This window comes from Microtus ochrogaster, unplaced genomic scaffold, assembly GCF_000317375.1.
Source record: "Microtus ochrogaster isolate Prairie Vole_2 unplaced genomic scaffold, MicOch1.0 UNK33, whole genome shotgun sequence".
Classification (NCBI taxonomy): Eukaryota; Metazoa; Chordata; class Mammalia; order Rodentia; family Cricetidae; genus Microtus; species Microtus ochrogaster.
The window spans coordinates 2,998,039-3,017,377 of NW_004949131.1; the positions used below are offsets into that span (position 1 = coordinate 2,998,039).

At 42.5% G+C, this 19,339-nt stretch overlaps 1 protein-coding gene across 1 annotated transcript in view; it reads left to right on the plus strand.

Annotated features, from left to right (window-relative positions):
* Positions 1 to 2,363: 2,363 nt before the first annotated feature.
* The window catches only part of Wdr82 (WD repeat domain 82), a 20,103-nt gene continuing 3,127 nt past the window's right edge, over positions 2,364 to 19,339 (plus strand). Inside the window, exons 1-8 of the mRNA XM_005368475.2 lie at positions 2,364 to 2,881; positions 8,400 to 8,497; positions 12,454 to 12,520; positions 16,200 to 16,299; positions 16,744 to 16,860; positions 17,204 to 17,359; positions 17,786 to 17,855; positions 18,824 to 18,966. Of these exons, the coding sequence (XP_005368532.1) occupies positions 2,721 to 2,881; positions 8,400 to 8,497; positions 12,454 to 12,520; positions 16,200 to 16,299; positions 16,744 to 16,860; positions 17,204 to 17,359; positions 17,786 to 17,855; positions 18,824 to 18,966 (912 nt within the window). The 5' untranslated portion in view covers positions 2,364 to 2,720. The remainder of the gene's footprint in view (positions 2,882 to 8,399; positions 8,498 to 12,453; positions 12,521 to 16,199; positions 16,300 to 16,743; positions 16,861 to 17,203; positions 17,360 to 17,785; positions 17,856 to 18,823; positions 18,967 to 19,339) is intronic.

The following is a 19,339-nucleotide window of genomic DNA, read 5'->3' on the forward strand; positions in this document are numbered from 1 at the left end:
CAGAGGCCTGCCTCTGTCTCCTGAGTGCTGGGATTAAGGCATGTGCCACCACTGCCTGGTTTCCTAGAGTTTTTTTTTTTTTTTTTTTGGTTTTTCGAGATAGGGTTTCTCTGTAGCATTGGAGCCTGTCCTGGAACTAGCTCTTGTAGACCAGGCTGGTCTCAAACTCACAGAGATCCGCCTGCCTCTGCCTCCCGAGTGCTGGGATTAAAGGCGTGCGCCACCACCGCCCGGCTTCCTAGAGCTCTTTTTAAATCCATGCAGTTCATTCCAAACTCCAGCTTCCCCTCTGCCCATTGCTCGCTGGAGCTAGCCAGCCATTTTGGGCTTTTCAAGTCTGTCCTCTCAGGCAGCAGTGTGGCTGGAGCGAAAGCCAGACAAGCCCACCATAGCAGAGCAGGGAGCCAAACAGGAAGTGAAACTACAAAGTGTTTCATGACACTCTTAAGATACCTCAAAAAAATTTTTTTCTTTGCTTTTTAAAAATAGTACAGGACGCCAAGTCTTGCGAGGATGCATGCTTTGGTCCTGGGCGCAGGACACAACTCTGAAAGCCACCCTTCTAGGATTTTTTCTGACTGAGAACATTCGGTAGATTACGGCTGTGCCTGTGGTCATTTCTGTATGTTAATACAGACTCTTCTCGCCAAAATGCCATCTCCTCGGTGGGTTTGCTTCCCAGCTGCTGATAGGAAAGAACAGCCTCGTCCAGGAACAAGGAGGAGTCAGTTCATCCTAAATGCCTAGTTCTACCTGGAAGAGTTCTCATAAAGGTTTAGTCACAGAACAGTAGCCCCAAAATAAAAAAATCGCCATGTTGACCAGTTTTATTTGTGGGAACATCAAGTAGATGGGCCCCACAGCAAAACTGCAAAGTGGGGAAATTCCACACTTCAGATGTGCTGCCACAGCCATCTTAGCTGTAGGCTTGATGGAGCTAAACATTGTGGTGCTCTCGGGAAGTTTACCAGTTAGGAGGATGTTAAAAGTTAAAGTGGGGCTGGAAAGCTGGCTCAGTGGCTAAGAGCACTGGGTGCTTTTCCAGAGGACCTGAGTTCAATTCCCAGCACCTACAGGTGGCTCACAGTCATCTGGAGTGGGATCTGATATCCTCTTCTCACAGAAAGTTGTACATGCAGATAGAGCACTAGTATACATAAAACAAATGAATCTTTAAAAAAAAAAAGTTAAAGTAAAGCTGGCTACTAAAAGCAAGGCCGGCTTAGATGGCTCAGCAGCTAAAAAGCACATGCACACACATGCATGCACACACTATACTTTTTAAATAGGCCTAAAATCGTGATCATTTGCCTCTTGGCTACATTTGTTCTCCCACGATTCCGATGTCCTAGTCAGTCAGTCTGCAGGATCTTTACTAGAGATGTTCTTCAAAGGCCTTCAGTTCACCCAGCAGGTCCACAACAGGGCACCAGACCTGTCCTGGCCTCTCAAGCGTTCACGGCAGACTGTAGCCTCCTTTTTAGATTCAGAAACAATCCCTGGAAATTGAGTGCAGCAGTCTGTGGGAGATTTTTCTTGAATCGATTAGCAGTTTGGAAAGTTGCCATCCATTCAGGTTGCACTCAAACCGGTTTTTTTCCCCTCCTCAAACCCCAAAACAAACTGCAGCCAGGAGCTCTGCTCTGTTAGGAGGCAACTTCAGTCCAGACTCACAATCTCGTCTTTTTCCCTCAGCCAACAATTTCTCTATGTAGATACCTCGGGTTTTTTTGTTTTGTTTTTACAGAAAGACGAGGGATTCAATTCCTAGTTATTTCCAAGAAGATTCCAATTTTGCTAGCGTTTCCATGTGGTTTTCATCTTGCTCACCACAGCCCAGGTTCTATGGGACTCACACCTTCCTTCCTATTAGCTGCAGGTGAGTGAACCTTCATTAGGCTCCCCCTCCGTCCGCACCTGAAGTTAGCTAGCTTCATGCGCTTTGACGCTGAAGATTTAAAGAAAGCTCTGACATAGACTCCGGGCATATATCCAATTGAAAATAAAAGGTCACCCACTAGAATTGTGTAAGTTGTACTTCATTAAAATAACAAATGGAGGCTTCCTGGATTGGTGGTGTTGTGGTCAAGCCCCTCAGTGATGGGTTCCCCTGAGTCACCCCACGAACAGGCCACGCGGGGCGGACTCCGCTAGTACCTACCGCCCCAGGGATACCCGACTCTCCCTGGTAGCACTCACAAAGGCACCAGTCCCGAGGCGACCTCAACTTTCCCGCTCTCAGGAAAGGCTTTTCCGCTCCACGCCCGCAGGCCTCCCCCTGCACACCCGCGAGCTGCGATCCCGGGCCGCGGAAATGTACGCCCGCCCCGCTGACGTCATCTCCCCGCCTTCTCGGCTCGCGCCTCAGTTCCCGGCCCGCCCCCTTTCCCGGCGTTCGTTGCGGCCGAGGCTCCTCGCCCTCTGATTTTGCTTCTCCCTTCAAGATGGCGAACACAATGAGCCGGCACAGCGCCGGTTGGCCCTGAGGTGACTGCGGAGAAGAACGGTTCAGCGAGGTCCCGTCATCCCGACGCGAGAGCGCGCCCTGAGGAGGACGACGCTGCGGCCCGACTGTCAGCCGCCCTCCCGCTAGCCTCCAGCGCGGCGCCCGCACCGCTAGGGTTGGCCCTGAGCAGCCCGCCCGCTCGCTCGCCTCTCGGCCCCGCCCCGGCCCTGCGCCGCCGCGGCTGCCTCCAGCAGCAGCAGCAGCCGCCGCCGCCATGAAGCTGACCGACAGCGTGCTGAGGAGCTTCCGCGTCGCCAAGGTGTTCCGCGAGAACTCGGACAAGATCAACTGCTTCGACTTCAGTCCCAATGGGGAGACGGTCATCTCCAGCAGCGACGATGACTCCATCGTGCTGTATGACTGCCAGGAGGGCAAGTGAGTGTGGCGGGGGCCGCGGGCCGGGCTCCGAGTGCCCCCCTCCTCCCCTCCGTCGCTGGTCCCCGCCTGAGGCCCCCCAGCCTGTCGCTCACTCCGCCTCCATCCTGCGGTGCTGCAGGAGCTCTTTCCTTTCTCTAAGACGATGGTGGTCGTAGTAACACCAGCCTTGCTATTGCATGTGTCTCCGGTTTCTCCCGAGCGCGCTTCCCGGTAGCTCGCCAAACCCCACCTTGACCTTGACCTTTAAACGCCGCGTCCGTGCGCCCGGCGACCAGAACGGCGGCTTTTTCCGCCGCTCTCGACTGTCAGGAGGTGCGGCTCGGCTTTGAGCTCGGTGCAGAACCGTAGGAGCCGCTCTGCCCAGCAGCGGCGCCCGCTCTCTGCCCTCACCGCGGTGACCTGGATTCAGCCCTGGCACCGCGCCCGTCCCTGCCCCTCCGCTTCCCGCGCGGCCTTTCTGCCAGCAGTCCCCGCGAGATGCAGTTTTTAGCTGTCAGGATTTATCGATTGTGACTGTGTGAGCGTGCAGCCCTTTGCCTGTCCCGATGCCCACGCTTGCTTACAGTTAACTTGTTAAACAGCCTCCCGGAAACTTTTCTTTGCCAGACTCATGCGAACTTGGCCGCCCCATTCTGGTCAGAATGTGAGCTCCCTTTAAAACAAAGAAAGCATTCTGAACAATTTAGTGTTTCCTTTTGCATTACAAAAGAAAAAAGTTTCCCCGGGTGTGGCGGCCCAGCCAGCAATCTCAGCTTTTGGGCGACAGAAAAAGGCAGATTCTGAGTTCTGGGCTTCGTAGGCGAGACTCAAAACAGTCCAAAAAACCCGCCAGTGTATGGTTTGCTTGGGATTAACAAAATTCTGGATCTGGTTATGGGAGTCACATATTGGAGAACTTCCGCGGACAAGGATACTACTGTTATGTATCTTTGCTGCGCAGAGCACTTTGCCTTTTTCATAGCCTGAGTCGGGGGAGACATTGTCTGCCTAGTCTTACCCCTGTTTGAGTCCAAGTCCTTGATAAGCAGAGACCTCATTTGTAGCAGAAACTAGTTTTAGGCTAAATTTGATGTTCCTTGTCAACTTTAACCAACATTTCCTAAGCAGATGTTTGGTTTAATTTAATAACTACTGTTTTTAACATCATCTTGTTAAAGTTACCTATGATTTTGAAGCTGTTCCTTTTGTTTATTTTTTCAAATAACAGACAGTTTTCTTTTGGAACTTGAGCCTCTCTGAGTTCATCTAAAGTAAGGCTGTGTTGTAGACTGAGCTGTCTATGATGTTTTTCCTGACTTCCTCACTGGGGCTATAACAAAGTATTATGTAACTGTCTCTGGACTGGCCTGCTGTGGGAAGAGTTCCCTACAGTGGTGGTCCTGGAGATGAGAGAATTGCTAGCTGGACAGATAGTTGTTTGAATTGATGTTCATTTTAGTGCATTGATTTTTTTTTTCACCCTGCTCTAACCAATCGAATTTGTTTGGAAGAGCTGGTAGAATTTAAATTGGGAGCTAGAAGTAATTTGAAGTTGGTTTGTTTGGCATGTTTAGTTCAGTACATAGATTAGAATCTTACCCCCAAAAGCTGAAATGGAAGTGCATATTCCTTATTGAAAGGAATAAAATGCTAAGACTGTAATATAGTTTATTCATGCATAAAACCTTTTTACATGACTACAGACTTAATAGAAAGCTACAATGTTCTAAAGAACTTTCTTGCTCAGCAGTGCCTGTGATTCCAGCACTTGGGAGACTGGGGGTGGGAATATTGGGATGCAGCCTGAACTGAATAGCAAGAGCCTGTCTCAAAAAAAAGAAAATAAGGAGCTGGAGAGATCCTTAAGAGTATGCTTGCTGCTCTTAAAGAGGATCTGGGGCCGTTTCCAGCTCCAGCTTGGGGGTTCACAATCATCTGTAACTCTAGTTCCAGGAGATCTGACCCATGCTTCTAACTTCCCTGATACCAGGAACACATGTGATACACAGACATACTTACAGGCAAAGACCTATACATTATAAAAATAAAGTAAGTCTTTAAAGAAAAAAAACAAAAACAATACTTGTTAGAAAATATGTTTGAAAAGAGGATCCAGGAGCTAGAGAGATGGCTCAGGGATTCAACTTCAGTTCCAGGGGATCTGATACTCTCTTCTGACCTCCACAGACATTGGAAGTGCACAGCATGCACATATACAGATGCAGGCAAAACATTCGTATACATAAAATAGATCTAATAATGTATTTTAGAAGAATAATCCAACAATCTCAACATTTGGAACTCAGTGTGTGACCATAGTGCTGCTGGCTGGCTTCAAACAGCAATTCTCCTGCCTCAGCCGCCTATGTGCTAGGATTACAAGTCTGAGACAATAATGTTTGGCTTAAAAGAATGTTTTCTTTTGTATCAAAAGTAGTTTTTCATACAATTTTTCTTTTTGTACATTTGTTATTGTGTGTGAGCTTGCTGTGCGTTTATACATCAGAGGACAGCTTGAAGGATTTGGTGTTTTCCTTCTATCAAATGAGTCCTGGGGATTGAACTCAGGTGGGCTTGATGGCAGTTGTTTTTAGCCCAAAAAGAGATTTTGAGGATTTTTTGTTGCTGTTGCTTTGTTTTTGTCCACTTAAACATAATGCAGTTCATCCCTTGAGTTATATTTCAACTTGAAAGAATATAAGGGAATATTGCGTGTGGTTGGCAATACAAATTATCTAAAACATTTTGATTTTTAAATTTTATTCTAATTATGTGTACACACACACACATATACTTAGCCTTAAGACAACAGTTTCATGTAACCCGGGCTACCTTCCAACTTTCGATGTATCCAAGGCTGGCCTTAAACTAATCCTTGGGGCTGGAGAGATGGCTCAGGTTAAGAGCACTGACTGCTCTTCCAGAGGTCCTGAGTTCAATTCCCAGCAACCACATGATGGCTCACAACCATCTGTAATGAGATCTGGCGCCCTCTTCTGGTGTGTGGGAAGCAGAATGTTGTACACATAATAAATAAATTAATTTAAAAAAAAACCACTCCTAATCCTTCTCCTATGTTCCAAGTGCTTGATTATAGATGTTCACCACCCCACCCCACACACCACCTGGCTTTACTGTCATTTTCTTTGTTCATACTTTGCCTCCAGAATCATAGTTCTAAAGATGGAGCTTGCCAAAATACTTGCAAAAAAAAAAAAAAGGGGCATGAAAAGACACATGCAATGGTAATTTAGGCTCTGACTTTCATAATAGAACTGAAATAAAGAAATAGTGTTCTTTCATTAAGAACAAACTCAGTGTTTTTTAGATTTAAGACATATAGGCCTTATCTTAGTGGAACCAATCTTTTTTTATACCACATGCTTTATGCCTTTGTCTTTGTTTAGTTGCAGTGTTGAAGTTAGAATCCAGGACCCCCATGCATGCTAGACAAGCCCTCTGTGATTGAACCATATCCCTAGCCCTGTTTTCAATTTTAGATGGGCTGAAGTACTAGGATTTCTGATAAATGCAAAGTCATCAACCTTTTGTGTAGGTACATCCTCAACCTTACTTAATCATTAATTACCAAACGCTCCAGACAGTAGATTGGATCTGGTAGTATTTTATTTCACAAAAGGCAGACATATAGGAAGTATACTCCAATTTGAAGAATTCTGTTTGGAATAGGTTTCATGAGACAGAAGGCCTCACCCTCAATGACTTTAACAGTTGGAAATGCAAATGATTGACTTGTAGGCAGCCTGGATCACTTGATTGCTTAACCCACTGGTTCCAAAATAATTTTATATCGAGAAGGTAAACATTCTTTTGCATAAATTCAAACATTTCTACAGGAGCTTGATTTTCCTTTTTGTTTTTGAGACGGATCTCATTTTGTAGTTTAAACTGGCCTTGAATTTGTTGTGATCCTCCTGCTACAGCCTTTCAAATTCTGGCTGCAATTACAGATGTGAGCCACCATGTCTGATTTAAAATTCTTCTAGACATAAATGTAAAACATGTTAAAGGTTTTCTTATTTTCTGACCTGATTTCTTGTGGAGAATTCTAACATTCAAATTTTGTTTTCTAGAGGTATTTGGGTTAAAAAAAATTCTAATTTAAGCAGCACATGTGACAAACATTTTGGTTATAGGTTTTTCTGAATTTTTTTCATTTATGTATGAGTATTTTAACTGCATGTATGCTTTTATGCCAAGAGAGGTCATCAGATCCCCCTAGAGATCTGTGAGCCACCATTTGGTTGCTGGGAATTGAACTCAGGACCTCTGGAAGAGCAAGCAGCCAGTGCTCTTAACTATTGAGCCATCTCTCCAGCCCCCTGAGACTCTTTTATTAAATCATCAAGGTTTACTTTAAGGGACTTTAACACATAGTTTGGAACTTTGGTGTTGGAGACACGTACTTTTACATAAAAGTAAAAGAAAAAGGAACTGGGCTGGAGAGATGCTCAGTGGTTAAGAGCACTGGCTTGTCTTTCAGAGGACCCACATGGTCAATTCCCAGCACCCACATGGCAGCTCACAACTGTATGTAACTTTAGTTGCAGAGGGTCTGATACCCTCATACAGACACACATGTAGGCAAAACACCAGTGTACATAAAATAAAAATAAATCATTTTAAAAAGAAAAGAAAAAGGAACCATGACTTAATTTTTCTGGGGAGAGTTAGATTTGCCTGTTTTCTTAGAAGGCTCAGCCGGAACTTTGTACCTCCATATAGGGAAGTTGTGCATCTTCCAAGAGTGAGTGATACTAGGAATATAACAGTGTTACATCTGGTTTCAATTTTGATAGATCATTGCCTTTAAGAAAGTGCTTTCTGCAAGGTGGTGGTAGAGTACACCTTTAGTCCCAGAACTCAGGAGGCAGAGAGGCAGGTGGGTCTCTGGGTTCCAGGACAGCCAGGGCTGTTACACAGAGAAACCCTGTCTCAAAAAAAGAAAAAGAAAGTGCTTTCTGAATGAATGCTTAGGAAAATTTACTGACTTTTAGTTACTCTCATATCCCTCTGTTGTAAATCATGATTTGTGATATTTTGTATACCTTTTTCTCAAATAAATAATAGTCTCAGTTTACATTTGAAGCCAGGTGTTGTGACCCACTCTTGCAATTCTAGCGCTGGAGAAGCCCAGGCAGGAAAATCATGAGTTCAAGGCTATCTACTACCTAGGGCCTTGGAGGCTGTGTGAGATCCTGCCTCAGCTCCCCCACCCCTTTCTTTTGAATATTGTGTGGTAAAGAAATTGAATTTATGTACTCTATATTTACTTTTAGTTTCTAACTTGGACCTTGTGTTCACAAGTGAAAGACTATTATTGAAACAATTACACTCAAGAGATAGGTTTTTGTGGCTGGAGAGGTGGCTTGGTTGTGAAGAGTTTGACTACACTTACAGAAGACCTGAGTTGAGTCTCCTAATAATGCTTGTCCCTGCCATATCCGTCAAGTGCTCCAGTGTTTGTGATGCTGGATTCTGATGGTTTCTGTTTTTCCCTCTGTTTGCTCATCAGACCAAAGAGAACCCTGTACAGTAAGAAGTATGGTGTGGACCTCATCAGATACACTCATGCAGCTAACACGGTCGTTTACAGCTCTAACAAAATAGACGGTAAGCAAGCCTTTTTTAGGAGGTCACGGTCATGGTTCCTTTGAAGTACTTGAGAATTTGCACTCTGGTTATAGTTGATTTAAATATTTCCTATAATGTTAGTAGTGCTGATTACGTACGTCTTTAGAAGTGAAATGATGCTGGAAGCGAGCCACTGCACTTTGGAAAGACTTGGAACAATATGAAAATGTCTGCTTTACAATGGGGAGTAGGAAAAGGAAAAGTAGGAAGTAACTAATTATATTTTATGATTTATACTCCTTGAAGCTTGAAAGAATACTTAGAAAAAACAAAAGGAAGACATACTTGACACATAGCAATTAGTAAACTACTGGGCCTTTCCATTCAGAATGTTTATGTGGATTAAGCCAGGTGTGACTGACATGTTACCTCTGTATCCCATCACTTGGGGGTCTGAGGCTGGAGGAAAGGCTAGCCTGGACTACATAGTGAAACCTTATTTCCAAAAACTAAAAATAAAAAAAGGCAGGTGGTTGGTATAAAGATAACTTTTACATTTCTAACTGAGGGAGAATAAAACAAAATTTGCAAATACTCTAAAGGCAAACTAGAAAGTTTGCCAGTGCATGAGATTAAAAGTAGTAGAAGCAACCAGTTGGTGGTGTCACATGCCTTTAATTGCAGCACTCCTGCAGATCTCTGAGTTCAAGGCCAGCCTGATCCACTAAGGGAGTTCAAGGACAGTGAGGACTATTACACAGAGAAACCCTGTCTTGGGAGGAAAAATAGTAGAAGCATCCCAGCACTCAGGGCAGTTTAGCATTTGTAGCTAGACCCTTTCTTAAAAACAACAAGCAAAAAGCCTTACAAATCATTCAACTGTGCTAGTTTAGGGGAAATTAGAAGAGTTTAGCTCTTCTATGGTCTGTGTCAAAGAATAGTGTGATGATCTTTGTGGTCTTTGATTCCAGGAATACTTTTTTTAAGTAATTTTTTGAAGAGTTGAAACTTTCTTTTTAATAAATAGTCTTTGCTTTTGATTGATTTCCCATAGAATAAATTCCAAAATTGTCAAACTGTCTCAGTCATTGAACTATCACATCTTATTTTAGCCTTATTGGTACTGGTTTACTGATTTGCTTTTTGCAGTAAGATTTCTTAGTACAGAGATAGTATCACTGTAATTCAGGTTGCCCTTGACCGATGATATTCCTGCTTCATACACCTGAGTATTGGAATTATAGGTCTGTGCCACTGTGGCAGGCACAGTTAGATTTATTTTTATTTATATGTGTGGGTGTGTGCCAGTACCTTTGGGACAAAAGAGAGCATCGGGTTCCCATGTGTTGTGAGTGCTAGGAACTACATTCAGGTCCTCTGGAAGAGCAGCAAGCACTGAGCCATCATCTCTCTGGCATCTAGCTCTTTTTTTCTTAAGGTTTATTTTTGACCAAGTGTGTATGTGCATGGAAGTGCTATGTGCACATGTGAATGCAGGTGCCCACAGAGACCAGAAGGTGTCAGATCCCGGAGGTGGAATTACAGGTTGTTATTAACTGTCTGGCATGGGTTCTGGGGAACTGAGCTCAAGTGCTCTGCAAGTGTAGTATGTTCTCTTGGTCACAGAATAATTTCTTCTGTCTCCCTCCCTATTTTAAGACACACTTTCACTGTGTAGCCCTGTCTGTCCTGGTACTCTGTATATAGACCAGATTGACCTTAAACTCAAAGGAATCCTACTCAGTGCTAAGACTAAAGGCAAGCAACACCATGCCAGATCATTCAGCAAGGATTACTTAAATTGCTATTTTAGTATGTCTCAAAGCAAATGAGCAGAAGTCTTTTTTTAATGAGACTTCTTTACCTAAACTTGATTTTAGTACATATCTAATTTCTATTTTTCATGTGTTTCAGAAGTAATTTTCTAAATAGGCAATGCTGTTGATGCTTTTGGATAAGAATAATTACTAAGATCTTGAGAGTGAATGGTTGGATGGATGAATGGATGGTTAGTTATATCTAAATAACTGGTGTATTTCTTTTGTTGGGCTACTTTTCTGAGTGATTAAATGATTCTCCAAATATGGTACAAGATGAGGCAGGTGTGTGGCACTTGTAGCTTTGCTGCCAGGCCTCTGCTGTGGGGATGTTGCCTTTCCTGCCTCGTGTGCGTCCTGCAGAGTTCCTCCAGTGCTTCGTTCTCTTTTGCCTGATTCCAGGCTGAGGTAGTAGTTTGTACAGTTTGAGGGTCTATGATACCACCCGGTACAGGAGATAACTGTACAGGCCACTGCCTTGCCAGGAACAGCGCACCAGCTACCAAGTGGGGTGGAGAAGATGGCGAAGCCCTGCTCGTCTCTAGGAGTCCAGGTAATGGGGAAGGGATCTCTTCTCTTAGGGCAGGTGAGTAGTTTCTAGCACTTGAATAACCAGAAATGCTTTATGGTTGTCATTTGAGAGACTTGGAGTTGTTCAAATAAGCCATGTTGAATTCTGTTATTGATCCTATAGAAAGGATTCCTTTTTCTCCCTCTTAGGGTAAATGCCCTTTTCTCAGACTGCATCTCTGCAAGCCAAGTGTGTACAGTAATCCTAGCATTTGGGAGCCTGAGGCTGGAGACTTGCTGTTAGTTTTGAGGCTAGCCTGGGCTATATAATGGGTTCCAAGCCAACATTGAGTATAGAATGAGACCCTGAAAAACAAAACAAACAACAACAAAACACCTTTATAAGCCACTTGATACTTTGGAGCTCTTGATTCTTTTCTCTTTGTTTTGTTTTTTTGAGACAGGGTTTCTCTGTGTGACATCCCTGGCTGTCCTGAAATTCGCTTTATAGGCCATGCTGGCCTGGAACTCACAGGAATCCACCTGCCTCTGCCTCCAGAGTGCTGGGATTAAAGGTGTGCCGTCACACTTGCCTTGAACCTCTTATCTTCTGTTAGCCTTTATAATATGTTTTGTCCTTCCTGTATTTGGTGTCATGTTTATCATCTGTTTCTCAGCAACCACTTGTTTCTCTTCCTATTTTTTGTTTTTGTTTTCATTGACATTTCAGTTTGGTTTTTGAGACAGGGTTTCACTAACTGTACCATGCTAGGCAAGCACTATGCACTTACCTAGTGCATACCCAACCTCACTTCATTCTGCTGTCAACATACTCTCCTTTTTCTTTCTTTCCTTCTTTCTTTTTTAAATGTGTATGAGTGATTTACTTGTATGTATATCTATGTATCACATATGTGTCTGGTGCCCAGGGGGGTTAGAAGAGGATGTCAGATCCTGGAATACAGACAGTTGTGATCTACCATGTGGGTTCTGGGAATGGAAGCTAAGTGCTCTAAACGGCTAAGCCATCCCTCTAATCCCTATTGTTTACTTTTCTAGATAGAATTCTTTCTTTTCCTCTCTTTCTGTCTTTTCTTTGACAGATCGGATGTATAGATGCACTATTTTCAAATTCACTATATAGTCCTCTGATTTGCAGTCCTGATATTCCATGTATGATTTATCACTTTGCAGACACTAAAATTAGTCTATAGCTAGTGATTTTTTTCCTTGCCAAAAAATATTTATATAGGATAGATAGAATTTTAAATTATGAAGAATCTAAAGATTGTTAGGAAAACAATTATTTTTTTTTAAATGTAGTTTTCTCTGTGAGTCTCCTGCCCCTAACCCAGTGCTGCAGATTGGACTATTGAGATTCCCATACACTAGGCAAGCACATTACCATTGAATTGTACATCTGGGCCCCAAAATAGTGATATTAAATGTTGGTATAAATGCTGTGAGCTGAAAACTTGGCTTTTGAGTTGTATGAATCTGTATGTGTACTCTTTTTTTTGAGAGAAAAGTTGTTCCTCTTTAGCTATCTGTAATTTGCTTAGGTAATAGGATGTAGTAAGTGCTTAGACTTTGTCTTTTCAAAAATGAAAATGCAACGTAAATTTCATTTAAATAGTAAAATGTCATCCCTTTTTTGTTTTCTTACAGATACTATTCGTTACTTGTCGTTGCATGACAACAAATACATCAGATATTTTCCTGGACACAGCAAAAGGTAAGACTCAGTAGTATATCCCTCAGGTGACTCAGAAAATGGAAGAGAAGGGAGACGTTTTCTTAGTGAATCCAGCTTTCCTTACTGCTGTTCAGCCTTCCTCTTCATCTTGTTAACTGAACTCAGTCACTTCTTGGTTTACTGAGGTTATGGAAGCAGAAGATGAGTTTCAGAGATAACTAACTACATGATTTACTAAAATTTTAAGTAAGGAGCCAGACGGTGGTGGTGTACACTTTCATCCAAACACTCAGGAGATAAAGGCAGGGGGATCTCTGAGTTTGAGGACTTTCTGGAGTATATAGTTTAGTGGCTGAGTACATGCTTAGCATGTATGTGGCTCTATATTCAGTTCTTCTTGCCAAAAATAAATATAATTAAGGAGAGGGTTAGATGTAGCTCAATGCAAGAGCATACTTGCCGTACAAGAATATGTGTGTGTGCTTAACAAAAGAACTATTTGCATTTATAAGACCTTCCACTACAGAGGCCAACATTTGAATTAGCTTCTTCTACATGTTCCTTATGATGTGAAGGAAGTTTTTTGTTGTTTGTTTTTTAAGACTTATTTATTTATTTATATATTTTATGTATATGGTTGTTGTGTCTACATACATGTCTGCATTCCAGAAGAGGGCATCAGATCCCATGGGACTACAGTTACAGGTGGTGTGCACTACCATGTGGGTGCTGGGAATTGAACCGAGGACCTCTGGAAGTGCAGCCAGTATTCTTAACCACTGAGCCATCTCTCCATGGCGCCATTTGTAAATGGACTTTTATTTTTGTCTTGCCTGCCAACTCCCAAATAACAATATAGAAACTTATTATTTATTATAAAAGCTCAGCCAGTAGCTTAGGCTTGTTACTAACTAGCTCTTACAACTTAAATTAACCCATTTTTATACATCTGCTTTTTGTCTCACGGCTTTATTACCTTTACTCTGTAATGCCTATGCAGCTTCCTTTCTGTCTGACTAGTGACGCCACCTTTCTTCTTCCCAGTAGTCTCTCCCCCAAAAATCCTGTCTAGCTATTGGCCATTTAGTTTTTTAGTAAGCCAATCTGAGTGACACTTCTTCACAGTGTACAAAAAGATTATTCCACAACACTCCAGCCCTATACTTTTTTTCTTTGTTCTGTCTGTCTGTCTGTCTGTCTGTCTGTCTGTCTGTCTCTTTGAGACAAGGTCTTACTATGTGGCCTTGAATGTCCTAGAGCCAGGTTGGGCTCAAACTCATAGAGATCTGCCTATCTGCCTCCCAAGTGCTGGGATTAAAGGTGTATATATTAATATAGATGGTAGAGTGCCCTGACAGGTATTATGTCACTTTTGCTGAGATGTGTAAAAAGACATCTGTCTATTCACCCCAGAGTAGGAAACCAGTGATAGGCCAAAGAAATTATTCCACCTAAGTTTTCACTTTGTGAACCAGTAAGTTTTTATTCTAGTTGTTTATAGGAGCATGGGCAACTTAAATGGCAGCTATACCCATTTCTCTTCTCTTCCACGTAATTGTTAACTCCTTATATGTGCTTGGAAGGGATCAGGGTCTTTTGAGGGTTCCACAGTAGTAGTCACAGCTGCCCTGATTTCAAGAGGGCCACGTCATGCCTGAAGGATGACAGGAGAGATGACTGAGAGCTGCCTGTTGGAAGTGGTACTTCTGCTGGACATGGTGGAGCATGCCTTTAATCCTAACATTCAGGAGGCAGAGACAGGCAGATCTCTGTGAGTTCCAGGCCAGCCTGGTGGTGTACATAGCAAGCTCCAAGACAACTAGGACTACATAGAGAGACCCTATCTCAAAAAGCAGAGAGAAAAAATGTGCTTCTGACTGAGCATGGTGGTATGTCCTTATAATTCTAGTGCTATAGAGGCTGAGCTAGGAGAACGTTACAAATTGGAGGCCTGCTTGGATACATAGTAAATTAAAGGTCATCCTGGGATACATATTAATACCCTGTCTCAAACTCCTTCCCCCTAAGAGGGGAAATCAGTAAAGAAGTTGCACTTAGAAGCAGGCAGGGTATTTCTGTGCTGCTGAAGACAGAAAGTGTCAGCTACTGTGCAAGCCAAAGGATGGGCCTTTATTCACTTTGGCCCTAGTGTGTTGGCACAGTGTGATTTGGCAGGTGAGTTTCCTAGGGCCAGGGTTTTAGTTCTTATGTTCCCTGTACTTATCAGCACAGAGCCTTTTTTTTTTTTTTTTAAGTTTTTCGAGACAGGGTTTTTCTGTAGCTTTGGAGCCTGTCCTGGCACTAGCTCTTGTAGACCAGGCTGGCCTCGAACTCACAGAGATCCACCTGCCTCTGCCTCCCAAGTGCTGGGATTAAAGGCGTGGGCCACCACTGCGGCCAGTACAGAGCCTTTTGTATCAACTTAGACCTTGTGAACTTTTGAGCTAGACAGTGTGACAAAATGTGTGTCTATATACATTCTGCTCTCTGTTATATTGCTGTGGCAACCTGGGCTACATGAAACCCTATCTCAAAATAAGAAACACAATTTCCTGATTGTATGTATGTATGTATGTAGTTGAGCAAGCACTGCTACTATAATTCCAGAATATTTTCATCTCCCTGAGAGAAACTCTATACCTATTAGCAGCCAGTCATCTAAGAGCTATCTCTAGACATTTCGTATAAATGGTGTTAGATATCATGCGGCCTTTTGTGTTTGTCTTTTTTCATGTAACATGATGTTTCCAAAGGTTGTCCCTGTTGTTATATGAATTAGCACTTGGTTTCTTTTTGTTCTCAAATAATATTGGTCATGTTATATAGCTAGCCCAATCCTGTTGATTTGTTAATTAGTGAGCATTTGGGTTATTCCCGTTCCAAATGCTACTGTAAAAATGTGTACATTTTAGTGTAGATATTTTCAGTTTGCTAAAGTATATATACCTAGGAATAGAATTTCTGAGTCTTTCCAGAAAATGTATGGTTGGTTTTTAGTTTTGATTTTTTTTTTTTTTTTTTGGTTTTTCGAGACAGGGTTTCTCTGTGGCTTTGGAACTAGCTCTGTAGACCAGGCTGGTCTCGAACTCACAGAGATCCGCCTGCCTCTGCCTCCCAAGTGCTGGGATTAAAGGCGTGTTAGTTTTGATTTTTTGTGGTGGGGTCAAAGGATCAGACTTGGAACTGGCTTGGAACTCACTATATAGACCAGACTAGCATGGAACTCAGGTCCACCTGCCTCTCTCTACCTCTCAAGCACCACCACACCTGGCCTGAAAAGGGCTTTTTTAGAGCACCTGTACTCCATATTTCATCAGTGGTGTATACAGGGGTTCTAATTTTCCACCATGCTCCTCTTCACCAGTACTGAGTGGTCCCTTTATGACAGCCATTGATGTTGTGAAATAGTATATCACTGTGCTTTTGATTGTCAGTAGGATTACATATTTTTTTTTAATACTACCACTGAACTGTATAGTTTCAGCTTGAGACCATGCTTTTTTTTTTAAATACAGAAGCTTTAGGTTGGGGTTTTTGTTTTTGTTTTTTTTTACATTATACTATTGCTTTTGGTTGCCTCAGATAAGTTTGTGTGTGCTTCCTAAGATGGTAGTCTTGGGAAAACAGGTTATATGTAGGCAGGCAGAATGGTTTAGAGTTCACATCCAATTTTTACTCATATTTTGCTTCAACTCCTATTTATCTTGATACATTGCAGGGTGGTGGCCTTGTCCATGTCACCTGTGGATGACACTTTCATTTCTGGGTCTCTTGATAAGACCATTCGACTCTGGGATCTCCGGTCTCCTAACTGCCAGGTAATGGTACCTCACAGTTATATTTTTGAGCATTTTCTGTGGAAAGCATTATCAGCTCTCCCTCTCAGCTAAGGGAGACAACAGTGGTTCCATTTTGGGATCCCAGAGTCTTCTTAGGTGGCAGCAAAATCTTTTCTCAGATAAGCAGATCTCCTACTCCAGAGCAGATTACATTATAATGTGGCTTAGTGCTTGAGCAACTGCCTAGACCCTTTAGCCTCAAGGGCTTTGTTTCTCTTTGAACTCTTTAATATTGTAGAGTTAAGGCTGATTGGAAATGCATCATAAAATGACTTTTTACATTTCAGTCAGTTTTGTTTCTTTTCTTCTAATGTTTTATAGGTAGCTGGGTGCAGTTCCTGTTCCTTCCTTAGTTTTCATGGAAAAAGTCCATGATTGAGTGGTGGACTCCTTCATTCATTAACTTATCTTCTTTTCTCTTAGGGTCTCATGCATCTACAGGGCAAACCAGTTTGTTCCTTTGATCCAGAAGGGTTAATTTTTGCTGCAGGTGTCAACTCAGAAATGGTCAAACTTTATGACCTTCGTTCTTTTGATAAGGTAAATCTTTGAGTCCTTGAGCTATATTAAGGTTGCAGAAAATTTAAGGGCAAGTTGGAGTGTGAGAACCTTTTTTAGGCCAGGCATGGTGGTACACATCTTTGATTCCAACTCTGCACTCCAGAGCAGATGCAGGTGGATCTCTATGAGGCCAACCTGGTCTACACAGTGAGACCCTGTCTAAAAACACAGCCTTTCTGTGGTGGAAGAGGCAAGTACTGGGTAACAGAGAGTGGCAGAGCTTGCCCACTTACAAAGAATCTAAATGGATAGAAAAGAAGTTCTACTCAAGGAAGTATTGGTGTGTGTGGAGCCTGGGAACTGATATTTTTGTGTTTTGCAGGGACCATTTGCAACCTTTAAGATGCAGTATGATCGGACTTGTGAGTGGACAGGACTTAAGTTCAGCAATGATGGCAAACTCATACTCATTTCTACCAATGGCAGCTTCATCCGTCTTATTGATGCATTCAAGGGTGTGGTGATGCACACATTTGGGGTGAGCTGACATCTTTGACGTATGGCTCTTTCCTTGCTCATAAGGCCTGGGCTGGGAATGCTGTTAGCTGGATTGTGGAGATAATGGTTGTCATTGACTCAGTGATGGGACATGGGCTTATGTTTTCTTCCTGCACATGAACTTTACCTCCTTTGTGTTGGAGTCGTTCACCTTTTACAAAGTGCCCTAAGTTTGCTTTTCAAGTATAATTGTTAATAACAATAAACAGGGGTTTTTGTACCCTCCCCACTAAATATGGAGTTAGGGTTGGGAGTGTTTTATGTGGAATAGCAGTTACATTTGGTCTTGGTGACATTGCACATTCAAAGACCTTTGGTGGAAAGGGGCTTGTGTGTTGGGTTGGTGTTTCTTTGCAGTTGTTTTTATTACTGGCCCTGTAATGAGAACCATTCTCTTTTGTTTCAGGGGTATGCTAACAGCAAAGCTGTTACGCTCGAAGCTTCATTTACTCCAGATTCACAATTTATTATGATTGGTGAGCTGATTTTATTTTCCTCATTATTCCTCTGTACTATGCACTTGTTTATGTTATCAAGCAAAGTAAAAAATGCTGTTCAATAGATTCCTGTACAGCACCTTCAGACTTCGTAGTTTCCTTTACTGCGTATGCTAGCATACATGCAGTGCCATGTATGTGGAGGTCAGAGAACTTCTTTGGGGAGTCAGTTTTCTCCTTCCACCATTTGAGTTTCATTGGTTAGACTCATGTCACCAGACTTCCTGGCAGGCCACCTTTACCTTCTGAGCCTTCTCTCTGGCTTTGCTTGCTTGTTTGTTCATTTTTCTCCCCCCCCCTCCATGGTCTTGTTTATATATAACCCTTCTAAACTTGAACTTGCTATATATATAGTCAGAGCTTACATTGGATTTCTGATTCTCCATCTCCCAATCATCTCCAGGGTATGCCGTCACACTGACATGGGTTCTTTATTGGAACTGGCAATGTGCTGGTTTTCCCTTCATGGGCTTTAGAATTAAGCTCTTAAAAAAGCATGACTGTGTTGTATTGGTAACTTGTGTAATCTTCAGTAGTCTCGTTGGTGAGGTATTGGCAGGCTAATGGTATTTATCCCCCTTTCCAGATGAGAATGCAAAGGCATGAGGGGAAGATGGCAAAGGAATAGTAAAGCACCCCTGCATAGCTACTCCAGTTGTTAACACTTGAGTGCTGTTACTGGAAGGCAGAGAAAGGAAAGTTAGGAGTTTGAGGCTGACTTGGGCTACGTACAGAATTCAAAATTATCTGAGCTATTTGACAAAACTAAGTCCCTAAAGAAAAAGGAACAATAATTAGGTCAAGATAATTCCCAGTGTCCTTCCGCCATTGTCCTCTCAGTTTCTGCTGAGGGATATGTCCTGAAACTTTCTAGATCTTAATCTGTCTTGTTCTCATCTGTCTTGATTTGCCTCTTGAAGTGTTATTGTCTCCATCATTCTCTTTAGGTTCAGAAGATGGCAAGATCCATGTCTGGAATGGAGAGAGTGGTATAAAAGTAGCTGTATTGGATGGTAAACACACGGGTCCCATTACCTGTTTGCAGTTCAACCCCAAGTTCATGACCTTTGCCAGCGCCTGTTCCAACATGGTATGTAAACAGTAAGAGATATTTTCCATTATGATCCTTTGATTTGGGGTGTGGGTGCCTCAGGCAGCAAGCTGTGTTCCCATCCACATAGTACAAGTTCATGTTTCAGAAGTGGTGGCTTCCCTATTGCACCACCACGTCATGATATACCTGACTAGGCTGGTCTTTTCATGATTATTCTTCTTCCAGTAAGATGGGATTATCTGTGCTTTCTAAAGATTTGCAGAATAGTTTTTGCTCTGACCCTAGGTTTTAGGCCTAAGCTTCTTAGGTTTTTTTTTTTTCTCCTTAAAAATATCTGACCAACATTTTATAGGTGCATTCTTTCAGGAGTTTTTTTTTTTTTTTTTTTTTTTTTTTTGGTTTTCGAGAC